Source organism: Varanus komodoensis, unplaced genomic scaffold (genome assembly GCF_004798865.1).
Source record: "Varanus komodoensis strain SLA01 unplaced genomic scaffold, ASM479886v1 scaffold1, whole genome shotgun sequence".
Lineage (NCBI taxonomy): Eukaryota > Metazoa > Chordata > Lepidosauria > Squamata > Varanidae > Varanus > Varanus komodoensis.
In genome coordinates this window covers 13,337,243-13,365,084 of record NW_025335268.1, presented here as the reverse complement: position 1 = coordinate 13,365,084, position 27,842 = coordinate 13,337,243, and the positions used below count along the sequence as shown (strand labels likewise).

Here is a 27,842-nt window from a genome sequence, read left to right as displayed (position 1 = left end):
TTGCCAGTCATTGTTCATCATCCTTCTGTCTGAATCACATCTTTTAATAGGTTCACTGGCAGTTCTTCAGCTGAAACAGTTCTAGGCTTTAAGTAACTGCTATATCTAGTCTTCATTATACTTTTCACCCCACTGAGTTACTAGCTTTTAGGAATGTATTGTAAATGTTTCTCTGCTGATAAAAGATCTGGGCTGACTGGTCCCAAGTCCTTCACCTCCTCTAGCTTAAACTTTCCCTCTAGACCTTATGTTCTTGGCAAAGGTGTGGTCATTTTACAGACATGTAACTGAACTAGCGGGGGACTGGGAGGTGAAATGTGCTGAATTCTGGTGGTCAATGAGACTGATAGCCAGAAATGGCACCCAGTGGAGCAAACCACCTTGAACCCATGAACTTCTGTCTAAAGAAAACCCATACATTTCCCACCCATAAATAGGGAATAACAAGCACACAACAAATACCTCATGAAGAAAAACTCTCTGCATGTAACCAATAAAAGAGAAGAAAGAACTAGGAAAAAAGATATAGAATGCAAACACATCTGTATTCTGGCACTGTATGTTCATCAGGAGTAGCCTCATATGCACAGACCTCATCATTTGTTGAAAACTGATGGGGTGGCATGGTTTTGTGTACTATATAGAAGAGGTCAGATCAGCAAGGATAAGCACAAGCAATTTTCTCTTATTCTGCATAATCCTTGCAATGGTCTCCCCAGAGAGGCTTGACTGAACTCTTTCATGCAGGTTTCTAAAAGGCCAGTAAATACCTTCTTTGATTCTATCATCTTCTGGACTGTTACACGTTAACTGATTTGCTGCGCACTGATATTTTATGGCTATTCTTTTTATGCTTTGTGTTGTTTTAATTGTACTTTAAATGTATGGTTTTGGTATTATCGTACATTCCTTTGGCTGGGGTTCTATCCAGAAAAAGCAACTTATATATTATATATAAATTTTTGTGTTATCTAATAGCCAAAAGCTGTCAGTTCACAAATATTCATCTATCAAACACCTTCTATCACTGTGCACTCGCACACACGCACACACACATGCATGCACATACACTCAGAGAGTGTGACAAACAGTTAAATTACACTGAACTGACTTAGCTAAAACTTCAGTTGTCAGGGACAAAGGAGCAATCTGCACTTCCAGGCTTATCACTGAAGATGGGCTCAAGGTTATCTAGCTGAGAACTGTTGATCTTGGACAGTAACAGCACGAATTATTAGCAGCTGGGAAAGTTGAGGCTTCTTGGATTAATACCTTGGGCAGGTATCACTCCATTGCCAGGAGTGGGACTCAAAACCCCTCTGGCTCTTGCTTGGTTCTTTATCTAGTGAGAGGTGTCACTTCCTGACCAAATGCTGAGGTCTTCACAGCTGTAGCTTAGGGTTAGCTTTATTATTTTTACTTCTGCAGTGCAACAAGGAATTGACTAATATTGGCCATAATCTGCAGATATTTTATAACTTTGTTGCTACCCACCTGCCCTTTCTCCTTTCTTATCTGTAACTCCAGTCCCCCACCTCACCCCCTTCTCACCTAATGCTTTAACAAACTCTCATTTAGCCTGATTAGGTATTTGGGTGAGTTGTGGTACTAAATCTGGTGTCTTAGCCATGGGGGCTCAGTTTGGTTCTTGGGTAGGTTTGGTCCATCCATGGTGGGTCAGAGAAGGAGTTTTCTCTAGCTTACCATTACACACACATACAAATTGTGTCTGTGCAGTACAAGCACCATGACAAACTAAGCAGTAGCACTCAAATTTCATATTTATTATTCAAAAAAGTCAAACAAACTGAACTCAGTGATGCAAGAAGAAGTCATAATGATTTAAAGAACATCAAAACAGAAGTTTTACTTTGAATATTAGGGCAAGCAGTTCTAGATTTAAACAACACAGATTTGATATTTTCAGCTAAAGAAAAAAATGAAACAAAAGCTGCATGGTATAATATTAAAGAATTTTTCCATCACAAGATTTAGCCATACTATTTTTTTTTTTCTGATTTATATCCTGCCTTTTTCCTACAAAGGGCTCAAGGCAGCTTACATCATTCTCCTCCTCCATCTTATCCCCACAACAACAACCCTGTGAGGTAGGTTGGGCTGAGAGTCTGTGACTGGCCCAAAGTCACCCAGTTGGCTCCATGGCCAAGCTCTTCCCAAAAGGAAGCTGCCATTGGGCACTGCCAAACATGAGGAACAGAGACATTAGCAGCATTGCATCTCCAACAATTGGCCGATGTAATTAAGTCTTATCAAAAAGAAGCCGTGATGTCCCTTATACTTGAATTATGTGTAGTCTAAGATCCATGATCCCTTGTGAAATAGATAATAATGAAGCTTTCCATGATTGGGCAAAACGGGATGCTCCAATTCATTAGCCATTCTTGACTGAAACCATGTGCATCACATTTATTCACTGACAATGAATAAGTTTAGACATGAATTTTAGGTCGATGTAGCTGTTTGGTTTGGCTTCCAATAACCCAGGAGGCTCTGTAAAAGCAGGAAGACCAAAACTAGAGTCTAATAAATTTTTCAATCACATATATTGCCATGTCGCTATAGCTGACAATTGATATTTGACATGAAAAGCAGTATATTCACACTATCCCACAGACCTAGCTATATATAAGTCTACCTACCAATGTTCCATGAGAGCTCATTAATCAATTTACTCAAATTCAACTTAATCATTTGTGATATATCTCTTGGGATAAATATTCCCAGATAATTAATAAACTCTACACAAATTCTAAATTGCTAATTAAACACTCTATAGGTCTGTATTATCTTCATTAGACAGGTCTGAATAGAACAACCAGCCAAATGTCTGAAATTATTAATTGTCTGGATCTAAGTTAGAATGGATGACTGGAGTTCTGAAATAAAGAAGAGATGATAATCAACATAGAGAATACATTTATATTCTAACTTATTATGCATCAAAGCCATGGATATTAGAATGTTGTTGAATTTAGGGGTTCCAAATTTAAATTGAATATCAGTGAGGAAAAAGGCCATCCTGCCTAGTACGTCCCTCAAGTAAACTCAGATAGGACTCCACTGGTCCTAACTCTGGCTGTTAACATTTCATATAAAATGTTAGCCCATTTCTAAAATTTTGGAGGAATATCAAAACTTCTCAATGTGACAAAACAAATTCTAATATATTTTACTGAAGGCCTTGTCCACATCCAAAGAGATAATGGCATCTTTGCCTGTTCTATCCTTCTATCCACAAGCAATCTAAGATTATCTTCTCCCTTTTTATTTTAATGAATCCCATCTGATCCAATTGGATTAACAATGGTATAAGTCATTGTGGTCTGTCAACCAAATTGCAGTTAATATTTTAATATCAACACTACTCAATGAAATATGTTGATAATTAGCATACAGCATACTAAAAAGCAGAGATATCATCCTGCCAACAAAAGTTTGTATAGACAAAGCTATGGTTTTCCTAGTTGTAATGTATGGCTGTGAAAGCTGGACCATAAGGAAGGTTGAGCGCTGAAGAATTGATGCTTTTGAATTGTGGTGTTGGGGAAGACTCCTGAGAGTCCTTTCGACTGCAAAGAGATCAAATCAGTCAATTCTAAAGGAAAACAACCCTGACTGCTCTTTAGAAGGCCAGATACTGAAGATGACGCTCAAATACTTTGGCCACCCAATGAAAAGGAAGGACTCATTGGAAAAGACCCTGATGCTGGGCACAATTGTCAGCAAAAGGAGAAGGGGGTTGGCAGAGGTTGAGGTGGCTGGATGGGGTCACTGGAGAGGTGGGTGTGGGGTTGGGTGTACTCCAGATGGTGGAGGAATTTTGTCCATGGGGTCATGAAGAGTCAGGCATGACTTTGCGACTGAACAACAACAACAACACATCATTGAATCCCAACAAAAAGAACTCATTTCAAATACAGAAGTATATAAACAATAAAGCTTGGGAATCAGAAATCTGGAAAAGGTTTTATACCACTCAAATGGAAATCTATCCGGCCCTGATGTCTTCCCACTTTTCATGTTCATAAATGCATTTGGAATTTCATCAGTCTACAAAAGTGCCATTATAAGCTTCCTTTGCAACATATTTAGACAGGGAAGATTAAATTGGTGGGGTGGGGGGACATCAACATTCTGCTCTGATATTTCATACCCACTGTTGACTTGACTCATCTACTCAGAATTGTGGGATCCTGGGCAAGGTGACACAGGAGAGTCTCTGTTTTCACATATTAAGAAGTAGAACTAAGATACAGTAGATGCTGGAACATCATTTCTGAGGTCAGGGTGGGCTTGCTGAAAACACCCACAGGCTATTTGCCTGATGAAGCAGATTTAGTTTCCCACAAACACCCCTTACAAATATGGCTTGTTGAATAAATGTGGGCCTAATTAAACCCATTCTCTCTTTCTTGCCAATTTGTTACCCCTCACAGTTGCAATTTGGGTGGCTTCTCATGAGACCAGTACCAACTTCAGGTGACGATATGGCAACTCCAAAAAGCACACTTGAAAAATCTCAACCACCACACCCACTCACACACAAACATACTCCACTTGGTATTGCAAATGAGTTGCATACATTTATAGAGTTAATGTAACCAGCACTATATATTTCAGACAATTCAGAATGAAAAAGATTCCAAGAGCCAAATAGTTCCCAAATTTGGAGTAATAACCATGTATATGGAATCAGATGGTGTCCAGGAACCATCTGCCAAAAGTACATTTGTAGTTGTCAGCTGTAATATATTAAATGGAGTCTCCTTCAGCTATATATAAGAACCACAACTGATATCAGTTCAATGAGACATCAGAAATTAACAGTCTGCCCTGGAACAGACTGTTAATTGCTAATGCCCTGCTAGAATTATAGCAGCACGAAGCAAGCTTGGAGATTCAGCCTGCTTTGTGCTGCTAGAATTCTAACTTTCCTGATGAAAGACATATTTTGAATTGTGTAGCCTTCTTTGTGACATTATTAGAACCAAGCTTAGTTCCTTGCAGATGGTTTCCAGATACAAGAAGAATGAGGAAAGTGAGACAAATTTAGCAACAATATTAGCTGCAATAGGAGCTCTGTTGGAAAAGATCCGAACAAAGCACAAGATGACAATTCTACAGTGCAGTTCCAAAAGGTATTAAAAATCAAAGATCTAGCCAAAGTGAAGATGTGGAAACTTGTTGTTCCGAAACTCAAAATAACACTGGGTTAACAAGACAATGCTAAACTGGAAACATGCTTGGCAAGTGAGTCCCCGCTTATACTTCCCATAAGCTAATGCCAAACATGCACTTTGACAGGCTCAATCCTGAAAAATCCCACTTACTTATAGAAGTGTTGATAGACAGTTGCAGCAGGTCTTTAACACAGCAGTTTCTGTAGTGAAGTTCTATTTCAGTTAAAAGGAAAGCAAAGCAAGGGGGTCTTTTATGGACCATAATAGTTCTGCCTGTCTCTGAGACACTTTTAACTAGGTGAATGATTTCAGAAAGCTTAACTGGAAACCTTATAGCATGCTTAGATCATATGGTTCAGTGCAATAGCATAAACATAGGAATCAGAGTTTCGTAGAGCTCAAAAGAGTGTATTGCTCATGTTTTCACGTTTAGACAGTAACATCCCATAAAATGGACTATAGATTGAGGCTCTAAGAGGACAAGCAGATGAACTTCCACAAAAATGAATAGGAGGTCATGGGAACCTGAAGATGAGAACTAGATAAGAAGCAGCCACATACCGAGGAAGATTCAGTGCTGTGCCTTGAAAGCCACAGATTCAAAGCAAAAGTGTCTTCTGTCCCAAGGGGAGTGAGCATTCACAAAATACCAGCTGAGTTTACATTAGCCTGGCTTAGATTATTGTTTTAGGTTTTATAACCAAGAAAATAAGCCTGTGCGACATTAAGCAAGAGTTCTCCAATTTAGATATAATGGGAAACTCTGGCTTAATATTAGCTAGGATGGAAGGAAGTGTATGATGCGTGATGGAAGGAAAGAGGAGTGCTCAGTCCCAATGCTGATTCAAAGCTTCATAAACAATGGTTTACTGAGCAGCTGGCAAACTTACAGAAAAGGTTTTGCTTAGCATAGGGAAGAATTATGTCTGTATCTTAGTTCTTCTCAGTAGCTTTCTTGCATATACAAGTATGGGATTTGTACTATGTGCACCTATTAGCCCAATACAACCAGAGTTGCTTGCAGAGTGTCAGGGATGGAATCAGAGAAGGGTTTCACCAAGGTGTCAGGCCAAATAACCTGTTGTTCCAATAATGGGATATGAAGAACCCTGAATATGTATATTCACAGCAAGAGTTTTTAAGGGCTGCTGCCTATGCTGGAGGTACAGCCATGGCAACTGGCATTGTCACTTCTTCAGCATCTCCTGCTGAATCAATCGATGACAGGAGTGGAACAGGGGAATCTGCAACAGCATGTCAAGGTTGAGATGCTATTTAAAGCTCCAGGCACTTGTTGAGGGTCTACACCCCACTATGCCATACTCACTGTATTTTGAAACCTCAAATAACTATTACAACTTTAACGAACAATGATGTATTTATTAATTTTGACATTTAAATTTGTAATTTTGGATTTGGGGCAGCTGCTAAAATGATTACTCTCCCCCGGCATACATTATATTGTAAGTAACTTAGGAAAGGGGATACGTTTACGTATATGAGAGCCAGTGTGGTAGAGTGGTTAAGAGTGCAGGTCTGGGACTCAGGAGATTTGGGTTTAGTGCCTGCTCAGCCATGGACCCAACTGGGTGACTTTGGGCCAGTCACAGCTCAACCTAACCCACATGGTTGTTGTTATGGGGATAAGCCTGAGAGCAGGAGGATAATAATATAAGTAGCTATGAGTTCTTTGGGGAAAAAGGTGGGATATAACTCTAATAAATAAAAATGAATATATAAATATTATTTTTAAACAATAAAGGTATTTCCCAAGACAATGATCTAGAATGGCATTTTCAGCAGACAAAAACCTGTATAAGCAAGGTGGGAAATTGCCAATTACATGCTCCAACAGATAAAAATGTCTTTGATCATAGAAAACTGATCTCAGCATAAAATTTCAGTAATAGCTAAGTAAATATGGGGTGAATTAGTGCTGCTGACAGCCATGCTTTTTTCATGCCTAGAAAGTAGGAAAATCAATCTTGCTCAAAAATCTCTCCTATCCTGCTCCCCCACTTTTCTTTTCAAGTTCTGCTAGACTTTAACATAAGACTCCAAACAAACTTTCAGTGCTATATTAATAGTTACTTTTAATACAAAGGAAAAAAAAAACAGCAGCTAAAACAGAGACGTAAAAGAAATGCATTAGTACCTTCATTGTAGGATTATTTGGCATTACTAATGCCAGAGGTCTTCTACTGCACTACAACTACTATAGTTAAATTCATACATCCCTTAATAAGTACAACACCCAGTAATCAATCAGCATAGGCGATGTTTCCATTCCTTTCAATCTCAAACAGAATATTTTCAACTGAGGCACTTCACACATGCAGGTCTACTCATGCACTTTCATGCATGTGCATTAGCCAGTGTACAAAGGTTAGAGTGCTGGACTGGGGATTCAGGAGATTTGGGTTCTGATCTCACTTGGTCATGAAGCTCACTGGCTGCCTTTGGGCTACTCATGCACTGTCAGCCTAACGTACCTTACAAGGTTGTTATTGTGAAGCTAAAGGGAAATAGAAGAGGGCTATGTAAATTGTCTGGGGTTACTTGGAATAAAATACAGTTTTTATGGACTAATATCAGGCTACTACAAGCAGAGTATTTACATGCATGACCCAAGTAAGGGAGATGTGAAAATATCACTTCTGTAATTAACCTATTCTAAGCTGTTTGCACATCTTGCAAAACAGAAGGGGAAGCCCTATTCTACTTTTGGAATCCATACTAAATTAAATTAAAGTGCTCTGCAAATCCAAATGAATAGTAAGTCCTCAGTATTTGCATTGCTCATCCAAGTGGACAATGGGAAAATATTAATAAACATGCCCATAACTTTAGTAGGTGCTGTCACTAAATAAAAGGCAATTTATACTGATAAACTGTACAATTTTTAAACTGTTTAGCTATTAATAAATTAAATCTTTGTAAAAATGCAATTTAACAAATCAACAGCATCAGGGCAAAAGCCACAGTTTGTTTTCATGTTATGCATGTAGGTGAAACAGACTTTGGACCAAAGTGAGAAGTACAACAAATGTATTTCTTGCTGGTTTTCTTAATGATCCTCATTTCAGTGAAAATGAAAACAAGCACATAACAATAACTTTGCAAGAGAAGGCTGATGTCCATTGTCAAGTATTCTGATTCCCAAAGCAACCAGCTAGAAATTGCTGGCAAGCTCTAAGGCAGGGGTCCCCAAACTTTTTCAGACTATTGCCCCCTTTCCTCTTTGGTGACAACTCTAGCACTCCCATACCGCTTTCTTTGTATTAAGTCTATTGCTCTACTACAAATTTAAAACAACCAATCACCAACCCCCTGGATCTTCCCACCAACCCCAGGGGGTGGTACCTCCCACTCTGGAAATTACAGCTCTAAGGGCATAAAGGTAGCGTACATTTTCTGCTGCTACTTTTCGGTCTGCAGTGATAGATTGCCTCTGAGTATTTAGCCACCATGGCTAATAGAGGGACTAATCCTTTAATTTTTCTAATCACTGAAGAAGTTATCTTAGCTAGTAACTAAAGGACCGTCTTGTGTGGCTAATTGTGCATTATGTAAACAACTATGTTTTCTTCTTTCCTGAAATGCCCATCATGTCTTCTATACAGCTCTGTGGTCTAATATGAGAGTGAGAGAAAGAATTATCTGTTCTCTCTTGAATCATTCATAATTTTTAGGACATAAAAGGCTGCCTTATGACAGGTCAGATCATTTGCTGAGTTAGCTGAGCACTGCTTGCTCCTGTCATGGCCTCTGAAGAAAGGAGTTATTGTAATGGATTATGCCCAAGGTATGAACTTGCCTTGGGCATAAATCAGTGGTCCACCTGGCACTGACTTTCTACTCGTACAGGTACCAGGTAAAGACCTTTTTATTTAACCATCATTTTAATAACTAATGCCACTATTTTTAATAATATCATTATACAGTCATGTATTTTCTTTTATCTTTTTCTTTTAATTAGCAAAGGATATATTGTTAATTGTTTTACTGTGGAATGTTTTAATGCTATTTATAAGATTATATTGTTATTTATATTATTTTTATTTCTTAATATTTCTTTTTATTAAGCTGTCCAGAGGCTGATGCAAAGGAAGGCATATAAATGTTTTCATTAAATTAAATTAATTAAACTTCAGGAGAGATCTTTGGAGGAGTTCACTGAAGTCCTATCCCCTTAGGAGTCTGGCTTAGAGAAGGCAGAGCACTGTCCCCAGTAGCACCAGAGGAGGCAGACCAAGTCCAGAGAACCATCATGTGGTGCCAGGCTGCAGTAGAAGTCAGTTTGGGTACAAAGGGGCCTCTCATGAATAGATAAGGACTCTCTGCAGTCAGAGAGACTGGTGCATCTGGAATGCGAGTTGAGCTCCGGCAGCTTCAGGATGAAAAGCTCAGTAGAATTTACAGAAGCTGCTGAAAAAAAATGTACATGTTTGGCTCCATCTTCAACCTACTATCTTGTTTGTTGGTCCTTGGACCCCTCTCCGTAAGGGATCTTTACCAGGATTGACTTTTCTTTTTGTTACTCCTTTTATCCACATTACCTAATTTACTGTTTGATATTGTGGATCTGATTTGGACTAACTATGGACCATGCTTATCCCTCTGTTGTATCTTCAGTTGCTTCAGCAAATTTTATCTCCCTGTCTGCTCCATTGAGCTGTAGACCCTATTATCTTAGTAGATCATGACTGCAGCAAAGGTTTTGACAAAGTCCTCCATAATATTTTGGTTAGAAAGCTGCGTAAGTGCAGGCTAGATGACAGGGCCATCAAGTGGATTCACACTAGTTGACTGTACTGGAAAACTGTACTCGAAAAGTAGTCATCAATGGTTCCTCATCAAATTTGAGAGGGGTGCTATGCAGATTAGGGTGTTACAAGGCTCTAACTTGGGCCTCATACTAGGAATATAAGATGCTTTCTTATACTGAGACCACTCATTGGTCCGTCCAGCCCAGTACTGTTAACCTGGACTAGCAGCTGCTCTCCAGGGGTTCAGACAAGAGCTTTTCCTGCCCTATCTGCAGAAACTGGGGAATGAACTCAGGACCTATGGTATGCAAACCATGAACTACAGCCCCCATTCTTCAACATTCTGAACAAGAATTTAGATGTAGTGGTTGAAATCCTTATCAAATTTGCAGGCACCAACCTGGAAGAAATAGCTACCTTTCCTCAAAAATGACAAAATTCAAAATGACCTTGAAAGAATGGAAAATTGGACCAAAACCAACTTATGAATTGGAACAGAAACAAATGCTAAGTTACCAAAGGATGCAAGGGGAGAGGAAGCAATAGTACATGTGCAAAAGAACTCGGGATTGTAACGGAACATAAGTTGATCATGATGTTGCTGCAAAAATGTTGATGTGTGTTTAGGCTATACTGATAGTGCCATAATTTCACGTCATGGGAAGAAATAATTCTACTTTATTCTATGCTAGTCAGGCCTCATCTAGGGTTCTTATGATTAACTTCTTACTCAAAACAATTTTAACTCCACCTGATGACTTTAAAAAATATACCATTGTTGCAATATTGTCACATCCAGATGCAACAATGCCTTTTCCAAAAGCAATGAAAGAGACAGAGAGTGGTTCCAGACTGTGGGCTCCTAGTACCAGGAGCCAGAAAGCACTGTGCAGCTGTACTGCCTTTTCTCCATAACAAATTTTCTTTCTTAAGGAAAAAGATGGAATAAGTGGAAAGAAAAAGTGGGTAGGTCATGAGCAGAAGCATTGTTGTTTGGATTCCCCTAAAATTCTGTGAACGACACAGCGAAATATTACTATAAAAGCTTCATCCAGAACCACCCAGTACATAAGCAAGAAACAGGGTATATCCACCTCTGCCTATAGGCTCTACAGTTTAAAAACACATACAGTTTCATTTGAGGAAGCAGAATTTGGGAAGTGATTAATTTTATTGGGACTGGGGCTATTCTGTATAGGCCCAAGACCTTGGAATTCACAGTGTATAAGATTCCCATTTTTTTTCTGTTCTGGTTTTCATTTATGACTCCATAAAAAAGTGTACAAGTTGGTTATTAGATTTTATCGCAACTATTTTTCAAGCGCTACAGCAGCAACGTTCTTAGTATTTGGCCAATCACCATGTAGAAATGATATTTACTAAGAGAATATTATACCAGTAAAGTGTTTAGTTTCACTGAGTTTCATCTTCAAGAGTATTATAAATTGGACCTGTATAACCATGTAAGACCTTCAAGCTAACTGTGCCCGCTGACCCTGCTTTAGTCTCCTTCCTTTGTCTGGGGCCCTTTCACATAATTTGAAAGACCACTCCAAGCTCATCCAGCTCTACCGAAATGGAGAGTGACTAGAATGCCTGCTTTACTCTCTTCACAGCTGCCAGAGAAGCCCAAGTCTAAAATATGCCCCACTACATGTGTTGGATTGATGATATACAGAGATAGTCCTATGGTTGTCATGAAGTTCATGAAATCCCAAGCCATCCTAGATAAGGTTGCCTCAGCAGGAAGGTTGAAATTCACCAGAGCCAACAGGCTAGGGACCCTGATATAACTTCCAAGACCATCTCTATCATCTCAGGTAGGGAGACTAATTGATTATTTATTTCATTTTAATACCACCTAATATCCAAAGGCTCTCTGGGGGGGTAACAAAAGACTGATGGGTTGTAGGGTGAGTGGCACAGCACAGGATGCTGAATCTTTCCCACTGGTTCAATATAAGGCGCAAACACTCCAGACTACTCTGGAGCAAGGGCAAGGTGCCTAGGGGGAGCGACTGAATTCTTATAGACCACAGTGATCCCCCTCTCCTCAATTCTCCAGTCTGTCCTGGTGCTGAACCAAGTACCCAGAATCCTCCTGTTCACCCACCCAGGTCTCAGTTACACTTGATTGGCCACCTCATCCACTATTAAATTATGGATGAGAAAGGTCTTACTCTGCACCAATTTAGCATTTATAAGCAGCATAGAGAGGCCTGAAGGCAGGCTGACATGGCAACCATCAACCCTGAGAGTGCAAGGGAGACTGGAACAAGGTATGGCTGTTAGCTGTCTGGGCTGTGTTACCTCTTACCTGCCCAGTCCTCTCCAGGTTCCATAACTCCCTCTATCCATCACTACACTAATTGGTCCCCTACCATCTCCCCACTTGGCCCTACAGCTTCCCTCCTGAGTACAGTCTCAGGCACATTAGCAGATAAAACCAACAGGCAAGTAAGGGAAAAATAAAAAGGCACTGTAACCCTCATGGCATCCTGAATGAGCAAACCCTTTGGAGTGGCCTGCCACCCAGCAGCAGGCCTGCTTATATGAACCAGGAAGTTGCTGGATTGCCAAGGCCAGCTGACTTCACTCTGCAGAACACAATCCAAAAGAAAGCAAAAAGGAAGGAGGTTTAAAAGGAAGCAGTTGGGAGAGAACACAACAGGGGTAGAAAGCAAAAAGGGTATGTAAAGCAACCCCCCAAGCCCCCACCCCCATCAAGTTAACTTTGAGTAACTCTCCCCACCCACATCTCTGCCATGGTTAATATAGTGATATAACTCTTGTTAGTAAAAAAAATAAAAGTGCCCCATAGGGAGTGACTTCAGTTCAAGATCAAGCTAAATTTATATCTGGGAAAAAGCATGAAAAATGTTCTTTGTCCACATATATGGTGTCTCTTGTTTGACTTCACAATGGGATTTCCAGCTATATTTGGTTCACCACATGATCAAAGAACAACTTACATGGATGATATGTCTATTCCATTCCTATTTGTATCAGACCAGGCCCATTGTATACAGATGAAACTGACTGATCTACTTAACATGTACATGGGCTTAGTTAACAAAATGTGTGAAACCAACTCATCTCCCCTGAGATGTTCACTCACTGAAAGATATTATAGTGTCTGCCTTCAATTTTCAGAAGTTGTAAAAGATAGCAGCAGGCTGGTGATGAAGACCTGCATTACGAAGCACTAGCAGCTAGTTGTTCTGACAGGCTTCTCCTCCAAGACCTTCTGGGGCCCAAACATTCAGAAGCAGAGTGGCTGTTGGATCAGCTGGGCATTAGCCACGGGGCTCTGGGAAAGATTTTCTGAGGGTCTCCACTTCACCGACTGTTCCTGATATCCACTGTGGCACAGCAGCACAAAAAGGAGGGAAAATAAAATTCCTCTTCCTCCATGCTCGCTGTGCCACTGCTTGCCAGTAAGCGCTGTTTTTGTCTTTGTGGCCACTTGCCAATGAGGCCCCAGGAGTGGTGAGGGGCCTGTTCCTTCTGCTCCACTGCTCTCATTGCCTGAACCATACCAATGATGTATCTGTTGCTGCAACCTTGGAGGATAGTGCACCGCTCTCTTTTACCATACATGCTACAGTCACTGCTGCTTCACACTTTACCAGTGCTTCCTAGGGATTATTAGGGAATCCTCCCAAAGAATGGAACCCTGGATCTGTGCCTACCCACTCTGGCTCCAGAGGTGCTTCTGGGCATGGGGGAAGGTTTGTAAACACTTCTTTCTGTGGTTCATTTGCCCCTAGGAGCTCAAACTGCAAGAGACATCTGCAGAGACAACGCAGGTAAGGAAGCCTTGTACTGTGAGGGCCTAATATCTCTAGCTTTTCCCTCTTAGATGTGCTACTGCCCAGAGTTTCTGAAGCAGCTGGGATATCTGAGGACTAGGGAAAAGCTTGCATATGCTTTGTCTCCTCCCTAAAAACTTACATATTTTATTATATGTTTGTGGTTGTTGTTATGTGCTGTCAAGTCATCTCCAGCTTAAGGTGACCTTATGGACGAAAGCCTTCCTAAATATCCTGTCCATGATAGCTGCATTCTGTGTATAATTTAGGTGTATTTAAATGCTTTAGTGATTCTTCAACACTTCAGTTACTGAGAGATAAATATTAAAAATAAATAATCATACTCCTTAATATGCTGTAAGACTATGATAAATATATTGTTGACCTTATATCTGTACTAGAAGTAGACAATTACTGATTAAAAGAAAAGATTATAGTGCGATAATAGAGATGGTTAGTTTAACCTGTAATTCTATGACCTCTAAAAATATCAGTTTTCTCACATTTATTTATGTTATCAAAGTACTAACAACAAGCTTGCTATGACACATTTTGTTATTTTCATGTGGCCAACTGAAGCAGATAGTTAGAATATTTATCTAGCTTTGCCTGAACACATCAACATATGGTACTGTTTCTTTTCCTCAATTAGATCATGAAGAAATATTTTCAACTCAGGCTTGATATACAAGCAATCATTTTAATGAGCAAATTTACTTTCTCTGTCTATTTACTTTTCCTTATGTTGCTGTTTTTGCAGATCCCCTGCCAATAAATTCATTTGCCATGGCACTGAAGACATGTGAACCCCAAAAGATTTAAATCAGTCAAAAGAGATTCAAAATTTCCTCTGGGCATATATTCATGGAATGTTTTTGAAACATTCATCCAGATTTGGTACCAAAATCTTGTTCCAAGATTAATGGAAAATCTATGCTCAACATTTGATCAACTTCTTTTTAGTCTCAGAATTCCAAAAATAACTCTTCAAGGCCAAGTGATGCTTATTGTTATACTCTGCATTTGTGGAAATAGAGGGAAAAGGAATTTGTTTGTAACCATAGGCAGGTCAAATGACCTACAGTTCCACTAGAGGTCACTGTAGAAGGTCATCCAAAAGCATTATATGTATACTCACAGAGACAGATGCGGATTGCTATTGGTTCAGATTTGAAACACAAATATTCAGAGGAACAAAAGACATTGAAACAAACATTGAAAGACATTGAAACAAAATTTAAGATGTACAGTATCAAGAGAAATACAATGCACATTCAGTTTTCATTCATACCACCATGAAAGCCAATTTTGTCTATTGATTGGTAACATGTTCTATATTGCACAGTTGCTTCTCTTCTGCATATAAATTATATGCTGTACTTCAGATATCTTCACCCATTCAGCTAAAATCCATACTATTTCAGAGTCGTATGAACAGCAGTGTCATTGGTTACAACAGCACCATTTTTCATCAGTGTCTGTGAAAGTGTACTGGAACAAAATATCTGCACTTCCTTCTATAACCAGTCAACCATTTATCTAGAACACAGAGGTAGCATCACCCACACCAAGTGGCCACACATAATCTAAACAACAACTATGAAATCATAGTAAAACCTTTCTTGATAACAACCAACAAAAATGATTTGCCTCATCCACTTACAACAATTCATGTCTGAACAATGCTGGAGTCATACTAGTTAAGATACATAAATATCCCTGGGCTATATGAAAACACCTGGTATCAGCACGAGAGAAATGTGGTGACTAGGGGGATGGAAAAGGAAACCCAAAACGTAAGAATCTGAGAAAAGCCATGCTTCATCAGACTAAGTGTCCATCTAGTTCAGCATTCTGTTCACTCAGTGGCCAACCAGCTGTGGCCACATGAAAAGAATGGAAAATAATGAGGTGCATGTGGATATAGAGAACCAGTTGTTATCTACTGGACTTCATAGTTGTGCAAGGATTGCTCACTGGGCATATTGGTGCAGTTAAGATGTGCAGAGTTGGGCATTAACTAGGATGCCAAGGTATCTGGTCCATGGAAGGTAAGCAACCTATTTATTATGCCCATAGAAACTGATAGCCAGAACTAAATAGCATAGTCCAGAGGTGTGGGCAGGATATGAAGCTAATGAATGATGCACCATATACATAGGTCGTCCAAGAGCTCAATGGCAAAGATTACGAGGCACCAAAACTCCTTATTAAGGCTCAGGTATAAGCCTGAAGTATGAAGAAAACTGGGATAGTCATTAGCAGGGAGACAATGCTTAACAGAATAATCTGTTTGCATAATCGGTTTTAAAGACTTTGAAACTTTATACACTTCTTAGAAATCTATTGGCTTGCAGTATCACTATTACACTGACAATATCCAGCTATATCTTTCTGTTCCCTCCTTCTCTCCTTTCTTCTTACCTATATTTCTAATTGTCTTACAGCTGTATCTTCCAGAATGCCTGATTATCTTAACTTTAATATACAGAAGAGATAATTTATTATATTTTCCCCTAAACCTTCACATTTATCTTCTCTTTCCTTTCTCTTTCTATTGGCAACATCACCTTTCAGTCTTCTCACAAAATTCAGCATTTGGGTCTTATCTTTGAACCATCTGTTTCTTCTACAGTTCATGTTTTTGCTCTAGTTAAACTCTGTCTGCTCTTTATAATATTTCCAAAATTTGTCTCTTTTTAACTCTATCAGTTCTAGCAAATTCAGACCTAATTCAACTTCATGTTGATCTTGCCAGTCTTTCTCTTCGCCCCCTCTGTGAAAAATTTCTCACCAACTCTCCTGCAGGGAGCAATTTGCTTTTTATTTACATAAAGCACCCAGCACATATTAGATATGTCATAAATAATAAAACAATTTATTAATAATAAAACAATAAAAGATGATGATAAAAATACTCCTGATTAATCAGGCTGTAAAGGTTTTTTTTATAAAAAAAATAGAAGTAATGATAACTGCTGCATTTGGCAAGGATTGTTTTAAAAGAGTTTTTGTTAGGTATCTCTGACTTACGGTGACCCTATGAATGAAAGTCCTCCAAAATGTCCTGATAGCTTCATTCAGCTCTCCCAAGTTCAAGGCTATGGCTTCCTTTATGAACTTGATCCATCTCATATTTGCTTTTCCCTTCTGTCTTCTGCTTTCAACTTTCCTCAGAATGACAGCCTCAGTTTGGTCATTTTTGCTTCTAGGGAAAGTTCTGTCTTGATTTGATCCAGGATCAACTTCTCCTGTTGGTCCAGGGAATTCACAAAGCTCTTCTCCAACTGTGTTTTGAACACATCAATTTTCTTCCTGTCACCTATTATTATTATTATTATTTTGCTGTCCAGCTTTCATACTCATACACTATGATTGAGAATACAATAGTTTAGATGATCTTGACCTTGGTCTCCAGTGAGGCATTCTTACATTTGATCTTTTCCAGTTCATTCATTGCACCCTGCCAATTATCAGCCTTCCTTGAATTTCTTTGCTGAAGTTTCTGATGACTGAGTTGAGATATGTGAAATCTTTCACAATTTTGATTTCTTGATTATTAACAGTAAAGTTCTATACTTCTTCTGTGAACATGATTTTTGTTTTCTTAATATTCAGCTGGAATCTTACTTTTGTACTTGCTTTTTCACTTTCACCAGGAGTTTTTTTTTTTAAAAAGAGGCATTCCTCTTTGTCTAACGCAGAAGAGGTATCTCTTCTTAGGCAAGGTGTTAGGGCATATGGTAGTTTCTCAGCTTCAGGGATTTCTGAAGAAAACAGATTTTCTAGGTCCATTTCAATCTCCCTTCAAGTCTGGTTATGGGGCACATTCTATTTTGCTCACATTGTGGGATGATTTATGTTGGGAACGGGACATAGATCTGCTGGACGTTTTGGTGACTTTTGATAATATTAAGTATGGAATCCTTCTAAGTCATCTAAGTTTGAGGGAGGGCTATGAGGCACTTTTGTTTGGTGGTAACAGTCCTTCCCAGACAGGTGACCTAAGAAGGTGGTGTTGGGAGATTCTTGTTTGACACTCAGACTTTTGGTCTGTGGTGTCCATCAGGGTTCTGTCCCATCACCCCATGCTATTTAACATATGAACCCACTGACATTGTTTGGAATTTTGCAGGTGGGTACCACCACTATACTGATTACATCACATTCTTTTCCTCTCCTTTCCATTTAAATCCAAAGAAGCTTTCTGGTTCTAAATTGGTGCCAGATTTCAGTAATGGGCAGGATGATGGCCAACAAATCGATGCTTAATCCAGATATGACAGAAGTGCTTTTGGTCAGTTGAAGGGCAGTTCAGGGAATGAGAACTCAACCTGTGCTTGGTAGGGTTACATTCTCCTAGACTTGCAGTTTGGGTGTTCTTTTGAACTCAAGCATTGATCCTGGATAATCAGGTTTGATGATCGCCAGCAGTGCTAACACAGCACAGTTGAGGCTAATGTGACAATTCCTAGAGTTATCTGATCTGGCCATGGACATATATGTCTTGGTTATATCTAGACACCGTACTTTCCAGTAGATGCAATGCAAACTTTTTTGTGGAGTAAGATGCAGGCTGAGACCCATAGATGTGACAGGCTGATATCACATTGGGGATTTACTAATTAGGCAATTTCTGGTGGTACCCACAGCAGTTTCTCAAATTCCCACATGTGCTCATGGGTCAGAAAAGTTAGAGACCCTTTTATATGGCTTGGACGGGAAGCACATTATCTGAAAGACTGTTTTCTCCCATACAAGCCTGCCTGCGTCTTAAGATTTTCTGGAGAGGCCTTTCTTTTTAGAATTCTATCAGAGGTACTGTATGGTTGGTGGTCACCTGAGATAACCTTTTAGTAGCTGCTTTGAGGCTATGGGGTCCATTCTACAGAAGGCTACATTTGCTCCCTTTCTGCTGCCTTTCCTCTAGCAAGTGAAGACCACTTTATGTAAGAAAGCTTTTAGACTACAAGTGAATCTAGCGGGTTGAGTTTGTTTGTAATAATTTTTTTTCTGGACTTGTTATAATTTTACTGTATTTTAATATGTTATTTTAATCCATTTGAATTGTTTCTGTAAGCTTCCTTGAGTGCCATTTTTGGTAGAAAGGTGGCTACTATACATCATCCAAAGAATATTTCAGATTCAACCTTCAAAGGAGATATAGCACTCCAACCTTGGAGCTGAGAATTAGAGCTTTAACCCCTGCCCTTCACAGCGAGTATGGACAGAATCACACTGGATATTTCTCTATGGCTGGGAATGTGCGCTTCAATGGTAGGAAGTGGAGGAAACTGGAGAGGTCAGAAAACAAATTATCCTGACTCCTCTCTGAAATGTTTTCAATAGATAAGCAGAAAACCACATTTCATGAAAAGGCAAGGATTGGGGGATAAGAAGTCAAATATTGCCTTCATCACTCCTCCCACATTGGATATGTTTATTATAAGCCTCCAAGTTCGGGGACTTATAAGACTTATAGTCAACTCATACGACTGTACTCTAAATGATCTTATCCTTGAAGCCCACTGTGAACTTTAGGTTACAAAGAGGACAGGAATGATTGACAAAGATCACAAAATATTTATCCATATTCATGTTTAAATATTTAAGTTATTTCAAATAGCTTGTGAAGCTACTTGGCTGCAAAAGGCAGTTATTTCTTTGCTTAGTGGGGCAAGGATTGGGCTTCTTAGTTATAAAGCAATAATATTAGATTGTCTCTCCAATAATTTTTATTGCCTGAGCATAATACTTTATCTCACAATACCAGAATTTACTGTGCTCATTCATTTTTATTTTTGATAGAAGAGAATATCTACCTTAGATTTCTTTCAGTTTATATAGGAAAAATTTCCATTATTTTTCAGAATCTAAAGTTTAGATATATTCTGAACAAACCATGTGAACCTGCTGAGCAGCCAGTAGTTGTGATATGCTAACTGCAAAGGCTGAGTCTTTGATCTATGTCACAGAATCATGCTAGCTGGATAACTGACTGTCCTTGTGGTTGGGCTCAGGATTATATTGGCTTTTCTTGGTCCAGGCATATTACCCTGGATACTACCCATCTTTGTTCTCAGAGCACCTGGGGCTAGAGCACTCTTCGACCCTAGTACTAACCTAGCATCAGTAGTACTGCGTGTTTGTTGTAACTCTAATAAGGCTCCTCTAGTCATCTACAGTAATGCCTTAGGAGTCCCCCATACAAAAGCTGATACATCCAAAAGCTGATACAATTTGTCACATGCGAATGGGACCATATCACCTTTGTATCTTGTACACGGGAATATACCTAGGATAGTAATCATCCCCTGCCTAATCGCTTGTGGTTCACTGAAGATTCCTAAACACACATCTAACATTATTCACCTGTACATGTGGGCATTGCAAGAACAAACAATTACAGACATCTGTCTTCTAAATAAATAAATAAATCAAGACTGAGTATGTAGGTGAAGAAATCCACATCTGAAACATGTCCATCAGGAAAATCATTATCCAAAATCTAAGTAAGTTATCTTCATAGAGGAGGGCATTTCAAATTAAAAGAGCAACTAGAAAATAAGACCAAGATTTCAAATGGAAATGTAATTCATATTTAACAGAAAAGCATAGTAAAATAAGAAGAATGATTTTTTCAGTAGGGTCTTAATAAGCCTTGCTTGCAAGCAGGTTTTTAAAATGAATGTTTTGATGCCTTTATGGTTATTAAGGTAATTCCCTAGGGGAACTGCCAGCTGTTGACAGCTGGCAGAACACAAGAGATGAGCATTGATCCTCAGTCCACATAGCAAACACAGGCCATAATATTACCATATATTTAAAAGGATGAATAAATGAAAAAATCTGGAAGATAGCAAAATAATCAAAAAATTAGCAAAATAATCATTAAATTGTTATAAACTGTTCCCCTCTATATAAGTAAATGTATTAGAACTTAAAAGTGCTGTTAATTTCAGGTGATAATCAGCAACTCTTTGCTGAAATGAAGCCCATGATGATTTTTTTTCCCAAGCAAATATATTATAATTTAATGAAGCATTTCCAATATCAGTTTCTGTGAGTGATTAACAGTAATTAAACATTTAAGAGCACTCCATAGATTCCTGAAGTTGTTTGGAAACATACAGCACACACATTTTTGTATCTGTTCACACAGGCTCCAGTGCTACAGTTCATCTAAGGACAACTTCTAACTAAAACAAACCCAGACGTAAATTATCATGGCTCAGTTGAAGTCAGCAAACTAGATCCCTGCTTCTGAAGTAGCCCCAGAGAGTTTAAAGGGGCTAACTCTTCACTAACCATGGTGATAAATTTGTTTATGATGAGAGGAGACCGTGAAAATGTTGCTCTATGATCTTTGAACAAAAAGAGCGGAAAGTATGCAATTCTGTGTGAAATGCATGTCAGGGAAAGGAACTCATCACCAACCATCGGAAGGAGTGCAGATCACAAGTCTTTTTCAGCTTCTCACCTTGGACTGCTTTTTGCATTTGCCGTTGGGTTATCTCTCCTTTCAGATGGTCTGTGCAAAAGACAAAGAATAGTTGGTGAAGGAAAACTGAACATGTCAGACATCAATATTTTAATAACTTTTGATCCTTTTTACTTCCTTGCATGAACAGTCATCACAGGTACATTGCATATCCCTAAAAATAGAGCCCCCAAACACTTTTTCTTCACCTTTGCTGATTTTATTAACAGTAATGTCTGTCTTATCTACCTCAGACACCATTTTGAAATTGGAGTCCTAGGCAAGCAACACAATACTGTGATAGAAGCTTGGTGTGCTGCTGTTTGACCTTGACACTCTAAAAGCCAAGCAGAGATGAAGAAAAACTTTGAAGCACTGAATAAAAAAGCTAGTGATAGATAATTCATTCAATTTCATAGCCAGCATTTAAATAAATTTCTCACAATGCTGGAATGTCTGAAAGCCATTTGTAAATCTCTGATTTGACATAGGTTTTACAACTTCAAGTACTTTATACAGGCATACATCAACTAATGTTCAGGGAACATGCACACCATTTCCCATGACCTGTTATTGATTCTCCTACACTGATCAGTGGTTCATTCTTTGGAGTCCTAATAGGGAAATTGGGACTGATTCATATCCATGGCTCATAGTTGGTCTGGCCTTACACAGAGACTGTTTAGATGAATTGGTGCTATAGAGATAGCCCATGACACCTCGGTTTACATAGAGACATGCACAAAAAGCGAGCTAGAAGGGGACTCCCGAGCCATCTATTCTGACCCCTGGATCCAGCCAGCTTCCCTCATGTAATCCTCAACATGTAGTTGTCCAATTTTTGCTTGAGCACCCTCCCTGATGGGCCCTCCACCACCTCCCTTGGAAGCCCATTCCATATTCTAGGGATCCTAACCATCAGGAAGTACTTCCTGGCATCTAACCTGAAGCCAGGTTCCTTGAGCTCTGCCTCACTGGAACACGTCCTGCCCTCCACTGCAGGGAAGAACAGGTCACAGCCCTCCTACACATGACATCCCTTCACACACATATAAATTGCTAAAAGATCTGGGTACCTTCATATTGTACTTTATATACAGTATGGGACATGCTTACCACAATAGTGTTGAAACTATAGCTTGGTAATACCATTTTATATCAATTTTTGTAAACAGTGGAAGCCCAACTTTCGTTGCTAACTTCTTGGGAGTAATTAATGATGCATCTGAGAGTGAAGAGGACCTCGATGTTCCTATGACTCACCCACCAGAAAACAAACCTTGGCTAGAGCTTACTTTTTATTCTCTGTGTTTCATACAAATGGACTATTTCATAACAGTGTACACATGGGAATAATTTCATGAGACTCAATACATGAAGGAGGAAAAAAAAATGGAAGAAAGGAAGCCAAAATAAAGAGTGGTCTGAGATGCTGTTCTGCACATGTAAGTATAGGAGAGCCATAAGGTTTTTGCAGCTGGATTTGAGAGGTTAGTTGAAAACAAATCACTGAAATATAACTGAGTTGTTAAGAAATAGACTAGTAAACAATTCCACAGTGCAACAGCTACTGTTCTGATAATGAACCGGAAGTTCAGAAATATGGAAAGCTTAAGTGAAAACGCAACCTTAGCAAAATGTAATATATACTTCCTATTAGTTATACAGCTGATCATAATTTAGAATTGAGATAGCATATGTTCTGAAATACAGTCGATTTTTGGAAATATCATATATAATCCAGAGAATGAAAAAGTCTAAGGGTGTGGGATCAAAAGGTATTATACAAAAGAAATCTCCAGGGAAATAGTGAACCAGATCCAGTAGGGCTTCCTTAAGAATGAAAAAGGATAATTTTCAAGCATCTTATGAAATTGTGTGTACATATTTATTCTCCCACCCCCTCTCTCTGTGTATGTTTGTGTGTGTGCATGTTTCCCTCTCCATATATATACAATATATAACAAAAGACAGCAGCCATTTAAGTCTAAAGATACAATCCCACCACCAAACTTATATATTGTAAAAGCCTGCATGGCTCCAGCAGAACTTAAAAATTAGCAGACTGCAGTGGGGTGACTGCAGTGCATTTATTTAGTACCACCAGTGGTTTTCCAATACTTTTCACACTTTTTTCTCAAACCTAATATACTGATTCCTTCCTCATCCCAGTATCCTGAAACCACATGAAGTTCAAAACAGCTATACATTTATCCCATAGAGTAGGCACTGTGCAGTAATATTAGGCATGAGATAATATTAGGCTACTATAAGCAGCATTTGATCGTTACTTTGGCCCAAAACCATTTTTGAGGTGCTCCACGGAATAATATGTTGAATGTGAAGAACCAAGTTCCGCACACAGAACAGTTCTACTGCCAGTACTGCTGCTGAAGGGAGTTAGCTGCATCTACTATCTAGGCTGTGGTTCTGCACTACTTAAAAAGTAATCAACACTACTTCTGTGCCAAAATGTCCCTTGTTGAGAAGCATTAAATAAAAATGGGAAGTCAATGGGGTTTATTTTTGTATAGTGGCTGCAAATCAGACTACTACACATGCATGCGACTCCCACTGCTGACAACAAAAAATAAATATCAAATAGTTCCCCCTCACCCTGCTTTACACAGGCCAATGGAAAACCACCTCCACTGATCACTGTAACTTCAATGCATTCATGATCAGAATGATAGAACAGAAATGCTAGTGGTATATCATTCATGGCACTTCTAAACTCACTATTTTCACCCTGGCCTTAAGTTTTTTGGGAATAAATGTAATTGGATACAGGAGTACAAAATGAAGTTGGGGTAGTCCAGGACTGATTGTTCTCTATGGGCTGGATGGTATCACTGTCCCAGCCTCTGACCATTTTAGCATTTCTCTTTGCCTCACCTACCACAAAGACACTTGACTGAGGCTTTGTGGGGCACTGCATGCAACACAACACAGCATCTCTCCCTGCACCAAGACCTGTGATTTTTTCCCAGCACAGGCCAAATTCCCTGCCATCTGCATCTCTACTACTAGCTCCAGTCAGAGATAACATGGATTCCTCTGGGTCACTTCCCCTTCCAATAAACTGGCAATCGGTGATTTATCTGGGGGGATTCTTCTAGGAGGTTTTGCAGGCCAGATGGGGGAGCCTAGAAGGCTAGGTTGGGCCCAGAGGCGAAGAGTTTGGCATTCTTCATTTAGATACACCAGCTATACATAAATTCATCAGCAACCTCAAGGTAGCTTTACTACATCTTAGATTCCATGCATTATAGGAACTGGAAAATAAACCCAGAAGTTATTTCATACCAGTTGTCTCATGAAACTCAATATACTTTCTGGTTTATAATGAAGGGCAGCTGGAGCAGTAACTTGATCTAAGAGAACCAACTTCAAAGCAAGTATATCTTCTTTACTGGTTTCAGGTTATCAACTGTCTCTAAGCTTGGCTTGTCAACCTTGCTTGGGCAAGACTCACAAAGCAAAATTCTGACTTATAAGGTGATAGTTTGAAAAAGAAGTATTGTTGTCATGGTCATTGTCATAGTCCTCCTCCTCCTCCTCCTGTCTCTCTTAATTCTCCAAGGCAGTATGAGCACAAAACACTGTGATAGCCTATCAAATTTCTGAAGTCCATTATTATTATTATTATTATTATTATTATTATAACATTTCTATGCTGCCCCTTGCCGAAGCCTCGGGGCGGCTTACAACACAATAAGATACATTGAAATACAATAGAACATAATAAATTACCAATAAATACAAAAATACAAAAAATACACTGAGATACAATAATATAAAATTAAAATTAACAGTATAAAATAAGTAAATAAAGAATATAGGAGGAGGAAAGAGAAGGAAGAAGAAGTTGCCCTGGCCAGATCATATTTTTTAACAATCAAAATGATGTTTAAATAAAAAGGTCTTTACCTGGCGCCGAAAAACCAGTAACGACGGTGCCAGGCGGACCTCTTTGGGGAGTGAATTCCATAGGTTGGGCGCCACCGCAGAGAAAGCCCTCCTCCGAGTACTTACTCTCCTAATTTCTTTCATGGAGGGTTCCCGGAGAAGGGACTCTCCCGCAGATCTCAAGGGGCGGTCGGGCATATACGGACGTAAGCGCTCGTTCAGGTAGCCAGGACCCAAGCCGTTTAGGGTTTTATAGGTCATAACCAACACCTTGAATTGGGCCCGGGCTTCAATGGGAAGCCAGTGAAGCTGACAGAGGACTGGAGTCATGTGAGCATAATGCCCCATCCCCGTCAGCAACCTGGCAGCTCTATTTTGCACCAATTGAAGTGTTCGGACCGTCTTCAGGGGAAGCCCCACGTAAAGCGCGTTACAAAAGTCTAGGTGGGAAGTCACCAGCGCGTGTGTCACTGTCGCCAGGCAGTTGTACTCCAGGTAGGGGCGCAGCTGATTAATCAGCCGAAGCTGAAGGAAGGCGCTCCTCACCACCGCTGTCACCTGAGCTTCCAAAGAAAGCTCCGGGTCGAGGAGTACTCCCAAGCTGCGGACCTTGTCCCTAAGAGGGAGTGTTGCACCATTCAGGACCAGGTCAAATCCACCCTCTCCGAAGCCTGATCCGCCAACCAACAGGACCTCCGTCTTGTCTGGGTTGAGTTTCAGTTTATTGGCCCTCATCCATTCCATTACCTCGGCCAAGCACCGGTTCAGCACAGCCACTGCCTCACCTGGATTAGTGGAAACGAGAGGTAGAGCTGGGTATCCTCAGCGTATTGATGATTCCGCAGCCCACACCTCCTGATGACCTCTCCCAGCGGTTTCATATAGATGTTAAATAGCAGAGGGATCCTTAGGGATGGCTTAACAAATTCTCGTCAAGGCTGAGCCTGTACAGAAGTTGGAGTTGTATTTTATTACACCCACAGCCTATCTCATAGCACCTGTTTAATGGCTTTGTGTCTACATTTGTCCAATAAAAAGTATGTTTGGTTCAATGCCCTAGATTGGCATCATAATAATGGTAATGGTACATGGGAATTTGGAAACACAGCATGTCAAGACAGTAGCAGTCAGAAAACTTCCATTAAGATCATCTGCTGAGGTCCTTCTCTGGAAGCCGTCTTTGAAAGAGGCTAGAAGAGTGCCTGCTTGGGGACTCAGTGGTAGTGCCCCAACTCAGGTGCCACTAAATCATCTTGTACCAGCTCTTTATTCACATCAGCACCAAACCAAAACTTTCTATATGCCTAGTATTTTAATGGCTAGAATTATTCTATTATATATTTTTACATTGCATTTTTATTAAAGTCCTGTGTGAATTTTGTTGTCCTGTTGTTGTTTTATATGTTTTAATGTAAGCCATCCTGAGATCTTGATATGATATAGGACAAGATACAAATATTTTAAACAAACAAACTGATCCTACATCAGTCCATGGCCGGGAAATTAGTGTTTTGCAAGGAAGCTGTGTGACAGGATAGGGATGCTACTCTTCACATATAATCCCAATACTGTTTTTCCTGATGCTATTTTTACTGTTGTTGATGTCACCTTAATATTATTGTGAAAGAGCTGCACCCAGAGGCTAATGTCATGCCATCAATTATGACCTGATTCTGCAAAGAGATGGGGACAGTCTGCTAAGGCAGAGCTAGCTGTGAAATGAGGTTTACTGAAAACAAAAAACAAAAAACCCCTTAGTAAGGAAAATAACTAGGCATTAAACTGATAGAGAAAAGCCTGCAGCCAATACAAATAAATGGAAACACAAGTACTCAGTACATGGGTATCTAAATGTTATTCATGCTTTATTTATTTTCTTTGTAAGCCACCCCGAGGCTTCTGCGATGGGTGCAGCATAGAAAGGTTATAAATAAATAAATAAATAAATGATTATTGCCAAAGGGCTGAGTCCCAGCTGTGCCAAGCACACTTTCTGCTGGGAGAAGATCAATTCCAGCTAAATGGAGGAAAATTTTGTCGCTTATTTATTCTACAGAATATCCTGTTTCTGATAAGTCTACCTGTGGGTAAATCACTGAATGAACTTTATTTGGCTTCCCAGCATATGTACGTGTAGTTATTGTCACCAATGAAAACCTGTGCATGGTTTCTGTTAATTGCTGCATATAACTGCTCTCATTGCACACATTTTGCAATGGACCCCTAATGTGTATTTTCTACATGGGCATGCTTTTCTTCATACACATTTTAAAAAGTTTTCATAGTTATAAAATCTGCTAGGGTGGTGTCTACATGTACATCTTTTCCTATGGCACATGACAGAAAGGAGTTGGCCTGTTCTCTATGTTTTTGCATCTCAGGAGGTTGTGTTGTCTGTTGAGATGACAAATTCCTCTTTATCCATGTAACATATTTTGCTAGTGTGCTAGTGTGAAGCCCCATTCATTTAAATTATGCTCATGAAAGTTATATTCCTTGTGGACTGTACCCAATATTTTTCTTTATAACAAGTGTTGACAGAAGCTGTCTATAGATCAGGCAGATTAATGATCTCTTTAAATATGATGTTCAGCCACTAGGTCAAACTAAAGGTTACACCTTTGGCCAATTGTGTACCTCAAGAATGTAACAAACCCTTCTGCCCAACCAC

The 27,842-nt window shown here is 39.5% G+C and overlaps 1 protein-coding gene across 1 annotated transcript in view; it reads right to left on the bottom strand.

The window, feature by feature from the left end:
- KIF6 (kinesin family member 6) overlaps positions 1–27,842 on the bottom strand; it is a 203,013-nt gene that overhangs the window by 20,238 nt on the left and 154,933 nt on the right. The window contains exon 16 of the mRNA XM_044450400.1: positions 21,263–21,313. Coding sequence (XP_044306335.1) covers positions 21,263–21,313 — 51 coding nt within the window. The remainder of the gene's footprint in view (positions 1–21,262; positions 21,314–27,842) is intronic.